We start from the raw sequence: 16973 nt of genomic DNA, 5'->3' as shown, positions 1-16973 counted from the left end.
CCGGCCAGTAGGAGCCACGATCCGGCGCCGGTGCCTTCAAAGGCAGATACTCAATCTCACGAGGGCAGTGGTGATTCCGCAGCTCTCGAGACTGACATGCTCATCATCGGCGCGGGTCCTGCTGGTGCCTCGCTGGCTTGTTTCCTTGCATCATACGGTTCGTTCTCAGTGCGATTTATTCTCAATTTGGGGCTACCTTGTGCTGATACATATCTTTACTTAGGACTGAAGGGAATCATGATCAGCGCAAGTCCCTCGACCGCAGATACACCGCGAGCTCATATCACAAACATGGCAGCTCTTGGTATGTTCTAGCTTCAGCTGATATGCGTGTCGCTTCCTTTCGACATCCATGTTGGAAAGTCTGACATGTTCTCAGAGTGTCTCCGAGACATCGGTTTGGATAGAGAGCTTCAAGCAATTGCGACGCAGGGCCATTGCATGCAACACACGCGCTGGTGTTATAGCATGGCGGGTGAGGAGTTTGCGCGTATCCCTTCATGGGGAAGTGATCCCAGAAGAAAGGTAACTGTTCAACACGTCACGCTCAGCTTCTCACCAGGCAAAGATCTCAGAAGCTCACTTCACTTTAGGGTGACTACGAACTCGCGAGTCCCTGCGACCCCGTCGATATACCACAAACCGCATTAGAACCAATCTTGGTCCGGTACGCGGCACACCACGGCTTCGTCGTGAGATTCAATACCAAGCTCGTGACCTGGAGCAAGGAAACTTCTCCCGAAGGGAGGTACTTAGCCACCATCTGGGACATGGTTTCCAAAACCCACTTCTCCATCCGGGCAAAGTACATCTTTGGCGCAAACGGCGCTCGAAGTCTCGTCGCAAAGACGCTTCAAATACCTCTGGTAGCAAAACCTGGCGGAGGCCTGGCAATCAACGTCCTGGTCAAAGCTGACCTCTCTCATCTGATGGACCACCGGAAAGGCAACCTGCACTGGTTGATGCAGCCCGGGGTAGATCATCCCAGCTTCGGTTGGATGGGAATCGCGAGGATGGTGAAGCCGTGGTTCGAGTGGATGTTCATCCTGTTTCCGGACAAGGACTTCGACGCGTCGGCTGAGGTTACTGAAGAGGCGTACAAGAAGCGGGTCAAAGAATTCATTGGCGACGATACCGAAGTCGAGGTTCTTTCCATCTCAAAGTGGTTCGTCAACGATATTGTTGCCGAGAGATACTCAGATGGGAACATGTAAGCAAGCACCCGGTGCACATTTTATCCTCGTACATTTATCGCTATGATCCAAAGCTAACGAAAAACTCCCTCAGATTCTGCCTCGGCGACGCAGTCCACCGCCACCCCCCCATGAACGGCCTCGGCTCAAATACCTGCATTCAAGACGCCTTCAACCTAGCCTGGAAAATCGCCCACGTCGAAAAGGGCCATGCCGGTCCCGCCCTCCTCCACACCTACACCGTCGAGCGGCAGCCCGTCGGCCTCGGGATCGTGGCCCGCGCCAACGAAGCCTTCCGAGACCACTACGCCGTGTGGCAGTCCCTGGGCATGCTGGAGAAGACGGCAGAAGAACGCGCCGCGGTCTTTGAGCAGCTCTCGCTCACGACGAGAGAAGGGCGGGAGAAGCGCCGCGCGTTCCGCGAGGCTATTGGCCGGACGGCGCACGAGTTTCATGGGCTTGGCGTTGAGATGAACCAGATTTATTCTGGGCCGGCGATCTATGCTGGGGACGAAGATGGGCCGTATACGCCTTCATCGCAGGAAGCTGAGGATCCTGTTGCGTATTATGGACCTAGTACATACCCGGGTCGCCGCCTACCTCATGTATGGCTGAACAGAGCGGTACCGAAGGAGCCTGTTTCGACTATTGACCTGGCTGGCAAGGGTGGCTTTACCATCTTTACCGGCCCGGGCGGGAGTCTTTGGTACGAGGCGGCTGCTGCGGTTTCGTCGAAGCTGGGTTGCGAGATTAGGGTCTATTCCATTGGTTTCCGCCAGGATTGGGAGGACGTTTACTATGAATGGGAGCGCTTGCGGGGAGTTGAAGAGTCGGGCGTTGTTCTCGTTCGACCGGACCGCTTTGTGGCGTGGAGGCAGAACGAGGTATCTGCTGCCTTGAACTCGTGTGTCCAGAAGCTCCTGTTGGTGGTGAAGACCGTCCTGCTCCGTGTTGATGAATGATGGAGTTTTAGTGCCATAGACATACTTGAGTTAGACTTGTCAGATCTACTTGTACATTTCTCTCCGTATTCTAGCGTCTCACCAGAAGACTACAATTTTCACTCCACGAGATTTCTGACGGACATCAATCACCAGGCGATTGTTGGGCTTTGATTTCTTCGATCAGCTGATGAAACTCGCTCTTCCTCAAGATGTGCAACATGAGTGCCATCCGATTTGGCCACTTGCAGCTTTCTACCCTTTTATGTCTTGACTGTCTACTTACGTGTCAAGGCTTATTCTACAACGAATATAATATAGATAGGGAAGCAGAAATGGTGACAGAAAGTGTAACCGGGCGGCTGAAAGTTGCTACTCAATCCTCACGATGGTCACGAAAGGTCCCATACTCATTCCCGGTGTTTTCAGCCGTTGCCTTTGGGAAGCTTTCGCGAGCACCTTGAATTTGTGGGATTGAAGACTCCCGTACATGTAGTCATTGAGCCTTTTATAAGAGTGTACTTCTTGCTGACACTTCGTTTGAAGATGAAAGAGGCGCAGGGGAGTGCAAAAGCGCTGCGACATACAGTAGTGAAGCAAAACGATATCTAGATCAACTGATGACAAGGTAGAGGAATGGAAGTTCACATTTGTCATTAATCTACAGCATGGTTGTTCCCCGTATCGTTTGCTAAGTCTAGAAGTCACACTGGCATCGTCGGAACCACCAGGCCTTATCGCCAATTTGAGTCTCTTATGGCCCGCTCAGTCATACTGAGCCAACAAGGTCTCAGCCTCCTTGAACTCCTGCCGGATCGTCTCAACATGAGCCTGACTCCTCGGTGCAATCCGAACATTAAATTCCAAAGGCGCCTGCAAGATTCCAGGGTTATACGCGTGCGGATCCAAAGGCACGACTTTACCCGTGACAGGGTCCAAAGGCTCAGCAAACTCGAAAGCCCAAAGAAGCTTGGAGGCGATGCGCCACATGTTGCGCTCCGCAAGGTGGATGCCGGGACAGATGCGACGGCCGGCGCCGTAGTTGTAGTGGTCTCTGTTCTCCCACTCGGGGCTGCCTGCGTAGTCGTTGGCTAGCTTGGGGTGCTTGAGGTACCTGTCCGGGTCGAAGCGCTCTGCGTCGGGGTAGTTCTCTTCGGTATGATGGAGGGCCCAGGTGGGTATGAAGATTGTTGAGTCTTTGGGGATTAGCATGCCGTTGTATTCATCGTCTATAGGTGCGTTATCGTTAGTATTGCCCTTGGGTGGGAGAGGAGTTGTCTGGCATCATGGACGAACCTTGACGAACTTTATGCGGTAGAGCAGTGACAGCACTAAGTGTTCCCGCATGTGTCAGTTCTATGGATACTCCTAAGCGGAACGACGAAGCAGGGAGAGGGCTTACACCGGACGCCAGCGCATGCCCTCCTTAACGACGCAGTTCACATAAGGTAACTTCGAGAAGTCATCCCAGCGAGGAGACCGACCACTTCCACAAGCCTCATCGATTTCAACCTGTGCTTTCCTCTGAACCTCAGGATGCAGCGCAAAAGCGAGAACCAGAGTCAAGAGTTGCGCGGCAGTGGTGTCGGCGCCGCCCTCGATAATTTCCCCCATGAGGTTGGTAAAGGCATGCTGGCTTATCTGTTCGGGCCAACCCTTCTCTTCGTACTCGTCAAGAAGGCCGTCAATGATGCAGTTCCGTCTCTCTCCGCGCGTGCGACGCTCTTCGACGAGTCGACGCGCTTTGGACCAAGTAGCATCCATTGTCTTACCGGCGCCGAGTGCGCGGCGTTTCCAGAAGGCCATTGAGGAGGGGATGTATCGCAAGAAGGTAAAGACATCGACTGGAGGGGCGGCTCCGGGCTCCATTGATGCTGTCCACTGTAGTGGTTCACATTAGTATACTGAGGCCTGCCTGTGTGCCACGCAAACTTGGCCTCACCTTTGCCATTACATCGTAGACTCCCTATATCTGGATATCAGCTCGGGTTCACAGCGAAAGGGGGCAAAACTAAGCGTCATTGCATTAATTGAAATAGCTTACATGTCCCCAGAAAGAGTTCATATCGGGTGCTCTAAATCCGTATGTGATGGACGTTACCACTGAAGCAGTGTATCTTCGGATCTCATTGAAGAACCCCTCAGGTTTGTCTAGAAGGCGAGTCATTAAGACCGTGGCCCTTTCCCAAACATGTCAGCAACCGTGGAAAGACAACTCAGAAAAGAGAGTCTCATATCTGTTGGTAGCTTACTCTGCCTCTTGAACTCGAAAGTGTTGCTCGTCAAGCCTCTTGGGAGAAAAGTTGTGCGAAATCACCTTGCGTTTAGACCGCCATGTGGTGTCCATCTGCTCGAGAGCGAGGTGGTCACCGTGTGTGAGTAATCTCCCCACATAACTAGGAGGTCGATCGGAGTAAACGCTGCCTTTCTCTACGAGAAGCTTGTGAATGGCCTCACGGTCACACAGGACAATGATTGAGGATGGTCCAACTTTCAAGGAGAAGATGGATCCGTATTGAAGTGCCCATTCTCGCAATCTAGAACGTTGAATATGTTCAGCTTACACGTCCCATGAAGTGATAACATTTGACTGAACAAGGATGCATGTTTACTTACTGCTTGTAGAGCCCTGTTACGGGGATCTGATGAGAATTTCCGAGGACTGGCAGTGTAGGTGGTCCAGGTGGCATCCGCGGATCTCGTTGTCCTATCTGCAAAGTCTTATGGAGCAAGACGCCAAGAATGAGGGTTATAACTGCAAATTGCCACATCGCAATCGATTTCCAAGATATCTACTGAGCAACTTCATCATATGAACGAGTAGCCTGCATTGCTTTTGTACACGCCCATCCATACCACCCTGCTTCTCTGGTGCTAACCAACAGTCGTGAAGTTGACATCTACATCCTCGTTAGCAATGCTCTTACACTGATTGGACCCGGACGAATCTCCATCTGTCAAAGGCATGGCGTTCCTGAACGAAATTTGTCCGGCGGGGTACATACTGTGAGAGAATCAGTCCGGGGGCGGGGAACCGGCTCCTACGGGAACCCCGCGTTTTCCATCTACCAACCAACATGTCTTGCCATATTCTTAATCGTTATAGCGTGAGATTAGGAATGGCCCTTGGCCCTTGGCCGTTGAGCTGCCCCCCCAATGTCTAGCAGCTTTCCCCGGATTTGCAAGATGCCAGATGCCAGAACGAGCTTGGCTTTGGGGCCAGGATCCGGACAACTATGGGGTCTTGTTCCCCGCAACCCGGTCCAGCCGCGGCCCCAGCCGGTATGAGTCGCAGCGGAGCTTTCCACGTCATTTTGCAGCACTTATTGGGGGGCTTTGTGAAACTGGCTGACCCACCATAGGTGCCGCAAAAGCACCAAACAAGATCGCGTCCCCTGCGACCCCCTTCCAGGCTGGTTGAATGCACACGATCTTGACTTCCTACACAATTGCTTGGCCGTCATTGACCTACTTGACCATGGTATCTGATGGTGATAGAGACACGGAAGTGCCATCTCCGAGCCGTACTCAGGAGGGCGTCACGCAAGAGGGCGAGATATCAGATCTTGCTTGCAAATCATGCAAGAGGTGAGAGAGATCGTCCGTCTCGCTGCCCATGTTCACAGCACCACAGTTAACTGACACTTCCCTGATTGGGAACTCAGGAGGAAAGCAAAATGGTGGGTCATTTCGTACTTTAGCTTTGACTCTCTTCCAGCGCTCACCTGCATGTATCCGTGTGGTCTAACAATACCAGTGATCGTCTTTTGCCAAGCTGTACACTCTGCGAGAGGAATTCCCAAGCGTGCGATTATCCATCAACGCGACTTAAACCAGGTCCAAAGACAGGTACCGCACTAGCACTGTAAATTGAGCTCCATGTCTGAGCCGGCTGACAGCGAATTACAAAGGCTCACGACATCGTAAGCGGCGGCGATTAAGCAGCAATCTCGCTCATGTTGACGAAGAACAGCATGTCGAGGCGGAGGACGACGCCCCCTCCGTGAGACCGGAAGTCTGCTCGAGATCACTGCCCGCTGTTGAACCACAACTCCTTGACTTCCTTTCTACGGGGCTTACAGACCACGATGACTTGGCCAGTCTTCACTCGGACTCTTCATACATTTCCGATACGCGCTTCGTTCGCGCCATCAGCTTGTCCGCCCTTGTCCATCCATCCCACGACGTAAACTTGACGCCCCCTTCGAGTGTCCCCTCGCCGAACCGTCGCGGCTTCTTCTTGCAGCTGGCCGGAGCTCAAAATACGTTGCAGCAAGTATGCGAGTCGCTAGACTTGTCAATCGCATCATTGCAAACATTGTGAGAGGACCAAGCTTTCACTAATCGAAACAGGCGGCTTCGCCTGGTCACTAACACCTGCTTCAGGACCGACGCCTATTTCGACAACATGACTGCATTCTCTCTCTTCCACCAACCCTCATTCGGAGAGAAAGTCCAGGGAATCAAGAATGCACTTCACCTCAAGGCGCTGTTGGCGTCAATGTTCTCCTTCTCGGCTCGTTTCGCTACAGCTCCCGGCGCAGAGTCTTCGCCAACGTTGGAAGCCTATAACGGGCCGAGTCACGAGCAACTACACAAATCGGCAATGGGTTTCGTCAACGAGGCGATCGAAGAATACGACGACAAGCCCCCGCCACTCTGCATCCTCCAGGCTCTCATATTGTGCACCTTCTATGAGCTCACAAGAGGCGTCCGCGGTCGCGCATGGCGAATGCTTGGCAACTGCGTCAGAATCGCTTACGAGCAGCGCCTCCACCTCGTCGACAGTATCACACAGGCCAGACCTCAGCCAGGACCGTCTGGCGTGGCTCAATGGTCGGCAATGGAAGAGCGGCGCCGCAGCTGGTGGGCCATATGGCAGATGGACATATTCGCCTCTACTGTGCACAGGTTGCCCACCGCGATTGACCACAGCGTAGGCATGAACGAGAATCACCTCCCGGTGCCAGACGTGATGTGGTTTCAAAACATGTACCAACCGAGCTGTCCGCTCGACCCTGCTCCGTTGGAACGGGCGAAGAAGCTGAGCAAGTCTGGGAACACCAGCGATGTCGCGTGGTTCATTGTTCTCAACTCAATTATGCGCAATGCTCAGGTTCTCGCTCGCGGCAATCTACACAGCGTTCTTTCGGACCTGAGTCCTGCACCGGGAGCGGACTCTCGGCCTCTCAAACAATATCTTCACGGATCATTCCGCAAAAGGCAGTCGGCAGAAGATGCGCAACAGCTACCCGTTCTCATCGGAGCTCTCAAGCAGACTGTCGCGCTACTACCAAGATCACTCACATACCAAGGAGCTCAATTAGACTTCAAGTCCACAGGCTCCTCGTCAAATAGCGATTGCACTCAGCTGCCATCCGAGAGACGCTCGAATGCGTCACAGCACGCAATCTACCTCATGATCCAGCTAGCACGATTCATGATCTACCACCATTTCGCATTCAACGAAATCTTGCTAGGCACAATTTTCTCAGAAACAGACAGCCCTCCTTCATTTGGGTGGACATCCTCATCCAAGGATGAAAAGGAGAGGCTGTCCAACTCAGAAGGCCTCCGGAACTGTCTCGAGGCATCAGACGACATCCATTCTATCGTCAGCCGCTCTTCAGAAACACACATACAATGGACGAACCCATTCCTGGCGAGCACAGTATGGCTCGCCGCCTCATTACAGGTCCTCCGCAAGGTGTTTGCACCGTCGACGTGTAACGAGGCGTCAGAGATGAAGATCAAGGAACTCCGTGCGGTATGTCAGAAATACACTGACTTTTGGGGAACGCCACAGAGTCTCTTACAAAATCTCGATTCGCTGGAGGAACGGCTGGCACAGAAAAAGGCAGAAATTGCGGCGATTGAAGCGACTCACATGCTAGGCTGCGCATCATATCAACACGCTGGACATCATACTTCCGTATTCAACGGAACGAGTTCACTGCAGAACTTTGGTCTCATGATGGGGTCTGAGCTAGACCACAACTCCTTGTTCACGTCTGTGATACCAGGACACCCAGGGCAAGACGTGCCCACCCCCATCTCGCCACGTAACACTTCAACTGCTCAGGGCAACTGGTTTGTTGACGGGCAGCATGATGGCGTGGAGGGCACTGCTGATGAGTTAGGGATACCGGGTCTCAATGCTTCTGATGAGTTTGCCGGATTCCCGGAGGGTGACCCGGAGCTGAGCTTCTTCATGTCTACCTTACTGTAATGAGTGCATGATACCCCTTGTCAGATCGAGGATGGATTTTAGCCTCCATGGCAGTCAGCGTGAATTCTGTAATTGATTTTCTTCAAAGTCGTGATAAGGCTGCGTGAGGTTCTTTTCATAGGGTGTGACTGCCGCCGGGCTAGGCTGGCTTGACGTATTTCTACTCCAGGTCGACCGAGTACAGTATGCAACTATTTGCGCCGTTCAGTCTTTCGCAGTAGAATTACCCAGCGGAAAGGAATAACTCCCTGTGTTTCCGGTCAAATGCTAAACCAGTTTGGGTTGCAGTGCGACGGACGGACTGATTCTATGCAAATCTGTCTCAATCCCACGTACCGGTCTAATACGAACCAACCAGAGATAGGTTGTGACATGGGACATAGGCTGTGTACTTTGCGCATTTTGATTTCCGGGAATCGATTCATCCCACCATAAACCTTCTTCATTCGAGTGCCAGTCTTCGTAGCCATTCACAGCTTCAAGCCAGAGCCTCACGCTCACGACCTACCATAATTCCACGATACAAGATGAGCCCTTCGTGGACACACTTGGTGCGCTTCGTCGCTGAAGAAGACAATGAGATACACCTAGGCCAGATCGACGCCAGCCAGTATCCTGATGTGGGACTAGCGACACTGGAAGGCCAAAAGGTCAAAGCCAACGTCGTAGTTGGAGATGTATTTGATGGGCTTGTCACAAAAGATGTCTTGCACGTCAAACACGTAAGTTGCGCCATATTTTACGATCTGTGATTACTTGTTTTGCATGTTTACTGACAAGATTGTCAACGACTTCAAGCTCCTATCACCCGTCACCGCCGACCAAGTCCCAATCATCCGATGCATGGGACTCAACTACCGCGACCACGCCAAGGAAGCCAATATGCCCATCCCCGAGGTCCCCGTCCTCTTCATCAAGCCGAGGACAGCTTTGACTGGCCCGCACCCATCCACTATCAACATCCCCAAGATTTCTCAGGATGGGTCGAGCGACTACGAGGCCGAGCTTTCACTGGTCCTTTCAAAGTCTGGCCGTGATATTCCAGAGGAAGAGGCTATGAATTACGTGCTTGGGTATACGTGTAGCAACGACGTCAGCGCCCGGAAGCAGCAGTTCAAGAACAGCCAGTGGTCTTTTTCGAAAGGTGAGTTGTGAAGAGTCTGCGAATGGGACATCCATGAAGGGCAAGTGCCTCGGCCCAGGATTCGGATGCTGACATTTCACATAGGTCTGGATGGATCTTGTCCCATAGGGCCTGTCCTGGTTGCAAAATCCGCCATCAAAGACCCCCATTCTCTACAGATCAGAGCCATCTACAACGATCAGGTCGTCCAGGACTCCAACACGAAGTGGGTTTTCGGTACTCCTTGCACTGATACGAGCAGGCGTTACAGTTGATTGCTGACTTGTGGAAAAGGGAGATGATCTTTACCATCTCGCAGATGATTTCGTTTCTGTCACAGGGTACGACTTTAGAGAAGGGCACGATCATCATGACGGGCACTGGTCCTGGTATCGGTGTGATGAGAGACCCACCCATCACACTCCATGACGGGGATGATATGAGGATTGAGATTTCTGAGATTGGCACACTTGTCAACCGTGTTCGGTATGAGTGAAGCAACGATTGCAAAGATGTAACGTGGAGAATCAGATACAATGCCGGACTAGACTTAGACATGGATCAATCTCACTTTCATAGAACTTCCGGTCGCAACATGTTCCTAGCGAGCTTTGTGACTGCCATAGAGCGAAGCAACTGCGCGGTGATCCACCTATGGCTTACCCAGGCTCATTTCGAGGTCCATTCAAGCCTGCGAAGCGGATGAGGGCTCTCAAAATCACCTTTTACATCACTTCCCCAGTCAATCCTTGGTAGCGTACACTAATGGAAGCATCGAATCGTAGAAACCCACCCATGCTATTATTTACCAGCTATCTCGATATCAGTTTAAATCGACGTGAGTTTTATTTCAATGGTTCACCAACGAGGGATCTCAACTACCGGGTGCCACGCCAATCGTCATGCCGCCATCAACAGCAAGAACCTGACCCGTCATCCACTTCGACTCCGGCCCGCATAAAAACACTACAACATCAGCAATATCCGCCGCCGTCCCTAATCGAGGCCACGGCGTCGCCTTTTTCATCAACTTGTGTATCCCAGCGTCCTCAAGATTACCCCTCGCCAACCCCGTCGCCACGACACCTGGCGCAACGCAGTTGATGTTAATGTAGTCCTTAGCATGGTCCAAAGCACCAGCTCTCGTCATGTGGTTGACCGCAGCTTTCGTTGCGGAATAGGCTACCTCTCCGGGGAAGCCGACGACGCCCGCGCAGGAAGAGATGTTAACGATGCGTCCGCGACTGCCCCATGCGGGGTCGAGTTCTTGCTGGAGGAACTGGCGGATGGCGAGACGGCACATTTTTGCGGTGCCGAGGGTGTTCACGGCCGACATTTTCTCCCATAGTTCGTCGGATTCGTCTGCGAAGAGGTGGAATGGGGCCCAGTACCCTGCGCAGTTGACGAGGATGTCGAGGCGGCCGAATTTCTGCAAATTTGAGTCAGCGGGGACCTCACAGGAATATGGCCTCCAGGTTCGATGGGTTTTGTAGCTCACCTCATTTGACTTCTTGAAAACATCCTCGACGACCTTGGTGTCGGTGATGTCACCCGCGAAGAAGATGGCCTCGCCTCCCGCGGCGGAAATCACATCTGCTGTCGTCTTGTCGATGTCTTCTTCGTAACCTTTGGAGTTTGGCAGGTCATGAAGATCAAAGGAAACAATCTTGACTCCGAGAGATGCAAGCTGGATGGCGATTGCTCTTCCAACTGCAAAAGTCACGATCGTCAACATGTGCCTTTGCTACCCTGCTATGGATAGGTAGTCGGGGACTCACTGCCAGATGAGGAGCCCGTGACCAAGGCCACCTTTCCATCCAATGGTCTTGCCATTTATGCAAGTGGTTGTCACTGAAATAGCGAAAGATTTCTTGTAGTCCCGGATTGCTGGTATTACGGAAGGAGATGTGGTCTTCGTGTAATTGGAATCGTGGTGATTCTAAGAATTAGTTTGCGAGACGCAACGGTGTGGGGTAAGAGGCGTATGTTTGTTGTTACAACATTTAAATTACTTAAATGTCAGAAGTGATTCAATTACAATGCAATTTCAACTGCAACAATGTGTAGTTGATGTCCTGTCTTGGCCGCCGAACGAAAGTTAGGCCGAATATCAGTCCGCAGTGAGACGGTAGGCTGAATACGGCACAATTATCGACCAACACAACCAGGGTGCTCTTTGGACAAGGGCTACTACAACGACCCTTAAGATGCTCTTCGATACCAAAACAAGTAAAGATGGATAGTATGACCATTCTGTGTCTCATTTCGAGTAGTTCGCTGTGCAGGCGCCGATTGGGCAACATTTGGATCCGTCATGTTCGCGCGTAAGGTGTTCTGCGTCACTGGTGCCGCATCGGTAAAGCTTCCCGAACTGAGCCGGCGTTATCAATTATTGCTTCAGTCATGCTTCACTGGTACAATTACTAATTCTTTCAATGTTCTAGGGCATAGGTCGATCAACGGCAATCATACTAGCGCAGAGAGGTGCTGCCGCTCTTGCGGTCAGCGACGTGAATGCAGCGGGTTTAGATGAGACAGTCAGAGAGTGTAGGATCCTCTGTGTCATACCGCTTCAGCTGAACCACGAAGATGAACCAACTACTGACAATTGAGAAAAGGCGAGAAAGCTGGGGCCAAAGTCCTAGCTTCCAAAGTCGACGTCCGCCAAGACCATGAGGTGAAGTCCTGGATCCAAGAGTCTTTCGCCAAGTTTGGCAGACTCGATGGGGCCGCCAACGTTGCTGGAGTTGCTGGCGGGACGGGATCTACAATTATTGAGACAATCGTGAGAATTGACCCCTTCTCTCCAGGGCTCGTATCTGTCGCGTTCGGTGTTCGCTGACGTCCTAGCTTCGCAGGCACAAGAAGACTGGGACAGGACCATAGGCGTCAATCTCAACGGGGTTCTCAACTGCATGCGAGCTCAACTACCGCTGTTGTCAAAACCAGGAGGAGCAATCGTCAATGTGTCAAGCACCTCCGGCCGGAGAGGTCTACCGCACAGCGCCGCGTACGCGACCAGCAAGTTCGGCGTCATTGGGTTGACAGAATCAGCCGCTGGGGAATACGCAAAGGATGGTATCCGGATCAACACGATACTACCGTGAGTGAACTCCTCAAGCGCTATGAGAGCTTTGTGAGTCCTGACCTAAGGCTGGAATCAGCGGGCCGGTCGATACCAAGATCTTTCGAGACGGAGAGGCATTGGGACTCTTCGACTCGGACACGCTTTCCAAGGATACCTTGCTTCGCCGGATGGGCCAACCTGATGAGATCGCAAAGGTCATCTGCTTTCTCTTGAGTGAAGACGCATCGTACGTGACAGGAGGTAAGATGAACACCAATTATGACTTATTGGCATGTACTTACAGCGAACACAGCACACTGGAATGTCGATGGGGGCTATCTGGCTTGTTAGATTCGTTGATGACGGTCTTCCATGCTGAATACAATTCGATGCTATTCGATTTGTTTCAAGCCTTCAGTCAGAATGTGTCGTGCGTCTTCGATCACCGTCCTCATAAGGTATGCGCGTAGGGAGCGGCAGCCTGTGTCTAGTCCATGTCACGAGGTCGTGCAATTGAGAACTTGAAAGTTCACGAGAGCAGCTTTCGTAGGTCCCATGTTGTGACCATCCAAGCACAACGACTTTGCGGTGTTTTCTTCTCCCTTCAACGTTATCAAGGAAACATGCGGGTCCTCGGGAATTCATATTCCTTCACCACCTGAGTCATGATTCGCCTCTTGATTCTATCATCACCTCTATGGAACTTCTAGCAGTGGGCCAGCAGTAAATATAACTCTCTTACTTTCTGAAATAAAAGCTTTCTCTAGCAGTCGCAGCTTCGGCCCTGTGGGCCATGGTGCTGAACGATCGTCGCTGGAGCTTCTAGCGTGACATGTTTCCAAATCCCGCTTCGCGTCAAAACTGCCAAACACAGACATTGAGGACCGTCTTCTCGAAGGACCACAAATCCCGACTGATCTCAGCTGACAAATTTGGGGTTCCGGGGACAATTTTGCCAACTTTCACTGTTTGGGAAGCAACTTCAATGCCATGTAGCCCACGTTGCGCTGCCATATTTGTATATAGATAAGTGCCGTTCCAAGTCATTTAAACTCCAGGTAAGAAGAAGTCCGGTCTCGTGCATCAACCACCTCACTCACTTACACCATGTCCCACCATATCACAACCCACGACGCAACCGGCAAAGCCGTCTTCTCCCACGCCTCAGGGACCCGGGAATCGCACCAAGTCCCCTCGGGCTCGATTCAAGTCGTCGCCTCCACCCACAACACACCACTCGACCTCTCCAGCGAGGCAGACATTGAACAGTACAAGATCGACCGCACGCAGTCCCTGTTCTTGAGCTCGCGCGTCATCACGCCAGACAAGGGCGCCTCGGCGCTCGTCACGGTCCTCAACCCTGGCGAGGAGTGGCCGATGCACAGGACCATGACGCTTGACGTGGTGTATATGCTAGAAGGCGTTGTGGAGCTGCACCTCGACTCCGGGGAGAAGCGGGTCGTGAGGGCCGGCGACTCGGTCACGCAAAGGGGGACGAAGCATAAGTGGGTGAATGTCACGCCGGACGGCGGGGTAGCGAAGTGGATTGTCTTTGTGCAGGCTGCTGGGGATGTTGTTCACGCTGGAGGGGAGAGTCTCTCCAATGAATGGGATTGATCCTTTGATGGTTGATGATGGGAAGAATCAAGACTTCTCTTAAGATTAATCGCGGAGGACCGTTCTGTGCCCAGCGCGATTAGTCTTTAAGGTGTATGGCCACGCATGTGGAAGGCTGCCTGACTTCATGGGATGTTGGGGAGGTTAGCAGTCAGTTGTGTTGGGCAGATCACCATTCACACACGATTCACAGCGTGCTCTCCAATACACGCGCACGGCACTTTTCCCAAGTCGTCTATTACTTGTTGATAATGGAAAGTCGAGAGAGAAACTTAAAGTGTTCAACTGCCTGGGTACCCCAGAGTGTCCTTGTAAGAACAAAAACTATTAGAACTGTTTGATACATCCGAGTAGCTGTCGAGTCTCGAAAAGCCATGATGTACCATCTGAATCAGAAGAGCACATACCAGGCATCAACTTGTAGCCAAAAAATGACCTCATCAGCCATTAACGTGCCCCGCCATATTCTTGCTCAAATGTCCATTTTCGTCCACTTCCTGTTTGAAGTATTTGACCACGATGAAGTCGCCAGGTTCATCTTCTAAAAAGAAAGTGACTTTCTGTCTAGGACGTGTAGTCGGAACATTTTGCACAGTAATTTTGTAAAACTCTACTTCGAAAAGGACTTGACAATGAGGGTCCTGCCATTGAATCTCGTGCATGCCTGAAGGCTTATCTTTGTCATTGATAAAATGACCTCGGCGAAACACGTTCCAGAATTCGTGAGCGAGGATGCATACTCGGCTGGTTTTCTCCCCCGTATTTACATCCAACCAGTCGTGGTACATAAGAAGGATGTCTGAGCCACTGCCGCCTTCCTCGATTTTAAGTGTGTTACTCGAGAACTCCGCTGATCTATAGCGGCCAATGTATTCCGAGAGAGATGGTAGACTCGGCACTCTTGTAGCACCCGACATTGTGACGAAGGCAAAGCGAAGCGAGCAGATATGAGCCGTCGATTGGGAATCTCGAAATGTGGAAATAAGGACAAAAGTGGTTTGTGATCTTTGGGGTGAAGTGGCCAGGACTGACTGGATATGCGGCTTTTCCATGGTATTCATACCTATACCTTCCTTTATACCTAACGAACTTGTTCTTTTTGATGGCAAACAATATGGAACATGGGAATAGGAAGAAAGGGTGTTTGCCATGGGCGGTAAGCTCCAAGGGGCGGCGACTACCTTGCGTTGAAAGGATTCCATGATTGCAGGACAACACCGCCTTTACCAATCGCAAAAGATGACCACCGTCAACTCTTTTTCAAGAAAATTGATCAAGATTGTGATGATGATCAATGATGATGTTCAACAAGCAGAGATTAGGATGGCGTGGCGGGTAGAAAGCTGGATTTTTCTACTTGCCTACAGTAAGGTAGATAAGTAAGGTCGTTAAGAATCATCTGGCGAGGCACCAGACAGAGCAACAATACTTTCGTTGAGAACACCGAACATATTTTGCTGTTTCCCCCACAATTGAGAAGCTTGGGAGTTCATTCGCGAGAAGTTCTACCATGAGAATACCAAAGGTTGGCCCTACTTGAAGTATCCTACTGATGCAAGTAGGTTCAGCAATCCAAAGTCAAGGAAGGGAAATCGTCAGCGGTAAAGAGATACTCCCGAGAATCAATCGCCTTACCAGAAGATGTTTTCTCCCTTTGACTGCAAGTGACGGCTATTTGCGATACCCGGTGTGTCCCAGAGCTCCCTCAATATTGAACGCGTAATCACGCTACCTCATCTACTACCACGGACTGGTTATGAGCACAGGCTGCCGGGGATGTTATTCAAGCTTGAGGTTATAGTCTCTCCAATGAGTGGGATTGAATGGTAAATAGTGGTGGATGAGGGAGGCAATGATACCTGACTGTATGGACCACACATATTCACTCTTTACCACTGCTGAGGGGGCCCAGCCGCTGCTCGGACTTGGGCCGTGGATCATCACGATTGCAAATATCTCATTACAGCAAATTTCAGAGGCTCTTCATGGTGGAACAGGCAATGCCAAAATTAACAAAGTCAGACAGCAAAGTACTAGCATATGACAAACAACACACAGTGGCAGCGAACCCACGAGGTAAAGGCTTCGTTCTCCCCTTCTGACAATGTGATTCGATTTGAAAGTGTAAAGAATGCGATAGCAGAGTACCTTAGGTACTGCTGAAATGGTATAGATTCTCAGGGTATGCCCAAACGAACCGAGTGAGCCTAGAGAAGCCGTGGTCCTTCGCAACGGTGTTCTAGCTTTTCGTATCTGCACTGCCTTGCTTCAATGCCTTATCAACGATTTTACATGGATCCGCATCCTTCTTTAGCACGTGCGCATTTTCCCAACCTTTGGCGCAATTGGGAGAAATATAAGTCATTGTCGTTTCCACGTATTGTTTGTCCTTGTTCGTCGGGTGCTCTGGGTCATCTAAGACCTTGATTTCGAAACGGACAATTCTCATGTCTGGGCGAAATTTGGCTGGGCAAACCTTGTCTGGCCAACCGACTTCGTCCCACTTTTGCTTCTTCTTACCAAGATCGGTTCGGCGGTAAGCGAAGGGGGCGCCTTCACATGGAAGCATGTTGGCTTTCCGAATCAATTTTGGCTCGTGGTATTCAAAACGTAAACCCGAATTATTGGAGAAGTCGGGGTGCGCCGAGATGATGACATGGTAGGGTTGTTGGCGGTCTCCATTGTACCGATAGGTGCCTAGCAAACGTTCATCAGGTCCTTTTCCAGGCCACGCGTCTTCTGCTTCAACTATGAAATCTTCGCCTTTGCCAGACATTGTAGCGGAACGATTTGTTGTTAAAGC

The 16973-nt window shown here is 51.3% G+C and overlaps 7 protein-coding genes across 7 annotated transcripts; 5 read left to right on the top strand and 2 right to left on the bottom strand.

The window, feature by feature from the left end:
* Positions 1–291: 291 nt before the first annotated feature.
* Positions 292–2155, top strand: HER10_EVM0001066 (2,4-dichlorophenol 6-monooxygenase; the record flags this gene model as incomplete). The annotated part of the gene is made up of 4 exons (XM_035470827.1): positions 292–304; positions 380–525; positions 594–1210; positions 1288–2155. 4 exons carry the CDS (start codon positions 292–294, stop codon positions 2153–2155), a joined length of 1644 nt encoding a protein of 547 aa, XP_035335619.1.
* A 744-nt stretch (positions 2156–2899) lies between these two features.
* On the bottom strand, positions 2900–4905 carry HER10_EVM0001294 (cytochrome P450 2D18; the record flags this gene model as incomplete). The annotated part of the gene is made up of 5 exons (XM_035471049.1): positions 2900–3391; positions 3539–4015; positions 4179–4314; positions 4387–4671; positions 4751–4905. The coding sequence occupies 5 exons, from the start codon at positions 4903–4905 to the stop codon at positions 2900–2902; spliced, it is 1545 nt and encodes a 514-aa protein (XP_035335640.1).
* Positions 4906–6542: 1637 nt separating this feature from the next.
* Positions 6543–8363, top strand: HER10_EVM0003429 (uncharacterized protein; the record flags this gene model as incomplete). Its single annotated transcript, XM_035473104.1, has 1 exon — positions 6543–8363. The coding sequence occupies one exon, from the start codon at positions 6543–6545 to the stop codon at positions 8361–8363; it is 1821 nt and encodes a 606-aa protein (XP_035335835.1).
* Positions 8364–8890: 527 nt separating this feature from the next.
* On the top strand, positions 8891–9518 carry HER10_EVM0000047 (fumarylacetoacetate hydrolase domain-containing protein 2A; the record flags this gene model as incomplete). The annotated part of the gene is made up of 2 exons (XM_035469844.1): positions 8891–9085; positions 9162–9518. The coding sequence occupies 2 exons, from the start codon at positions 8891–8893 to the stop codon at positions 9516–9518; spliced, it is 552 nt and encodes a 183-aa protein (XP_035335540.1).
* An 842-nt stretch (positions 9519–10360) lies between these two features.
* Positions 10361–11319, bottom strand: HER10_EVM0009584 (uncharacterized protein; the record flags this gene model as incomplete). Its single annotated transcript, XM_035479069.1, has 3 exons — positions 10361–10915; positions 10985–11196; positions 11265–11319. 3 exons carry the CDS (start codon positions 11317–11319, stop codon positions 10361–10363), a joined length of 822 nt encoding a protein of 273 aa, XP_035336407.1.
* A 481-nt stretch (positions 11320–11800) lies between these two features.
* HER10_EVM0008770 (3-oxoacyl-(acyl-carrier-protein) reductase) lies at positions 11801–13023 on the top strand (the record flags this gene model as incomplete). Its single annotated transcript, XM_035478279.1, has 5 exons — positions 11801–11842; positions 11931–12045; positions 12114–12271; positions 12345–12589; positions 12651–13023. 5 exons carry the CDS (start codon positions 11801–11803, stop codon positions 13021–13023), a joined length of 933 nt encoding a protein of 310 aa, XP_035336326.1.
* A 637-nt stretch (positions 13024–13660) lies between these two features.
* On the top strand, positions 13661–14170 carry HER10_EVM0009224 (cupin domain-containing protein; the record flags this gene model as incomplete). Its single annotated transcript, XM_035478717.1, has 1 exon — positions 13661–14170. The coding sequence occupies one exon, from the start codon at positions 13661–13663 to the stop codon at positions 14168–14170; it is 510 nt and encodes a 169-aa protein (XP_035336369.1).
* Positions 14171–16973: the final 2803 nt, after the last annotated feature.

This window comes from Colletotrichum scovillei (assembly GCF_011075155.1).
Source record: "Colletotrichum scovillei strain TJNH1 chromosome Unknown Contig00003, whole genome shotgun sequence".
Lineage (NCBI taxonomy): Eukaryota > Fungi > Ascomycota > Sordariomycetes > Glomerellales > Glomerellaceae > Colletotrichum > Colletotrichum scovillei.
The sequence above is the reverse complement of the archived record's forward strand: the minus strand, read 5'-3'. Positions and strand labels throughout refer to the sequence as shown.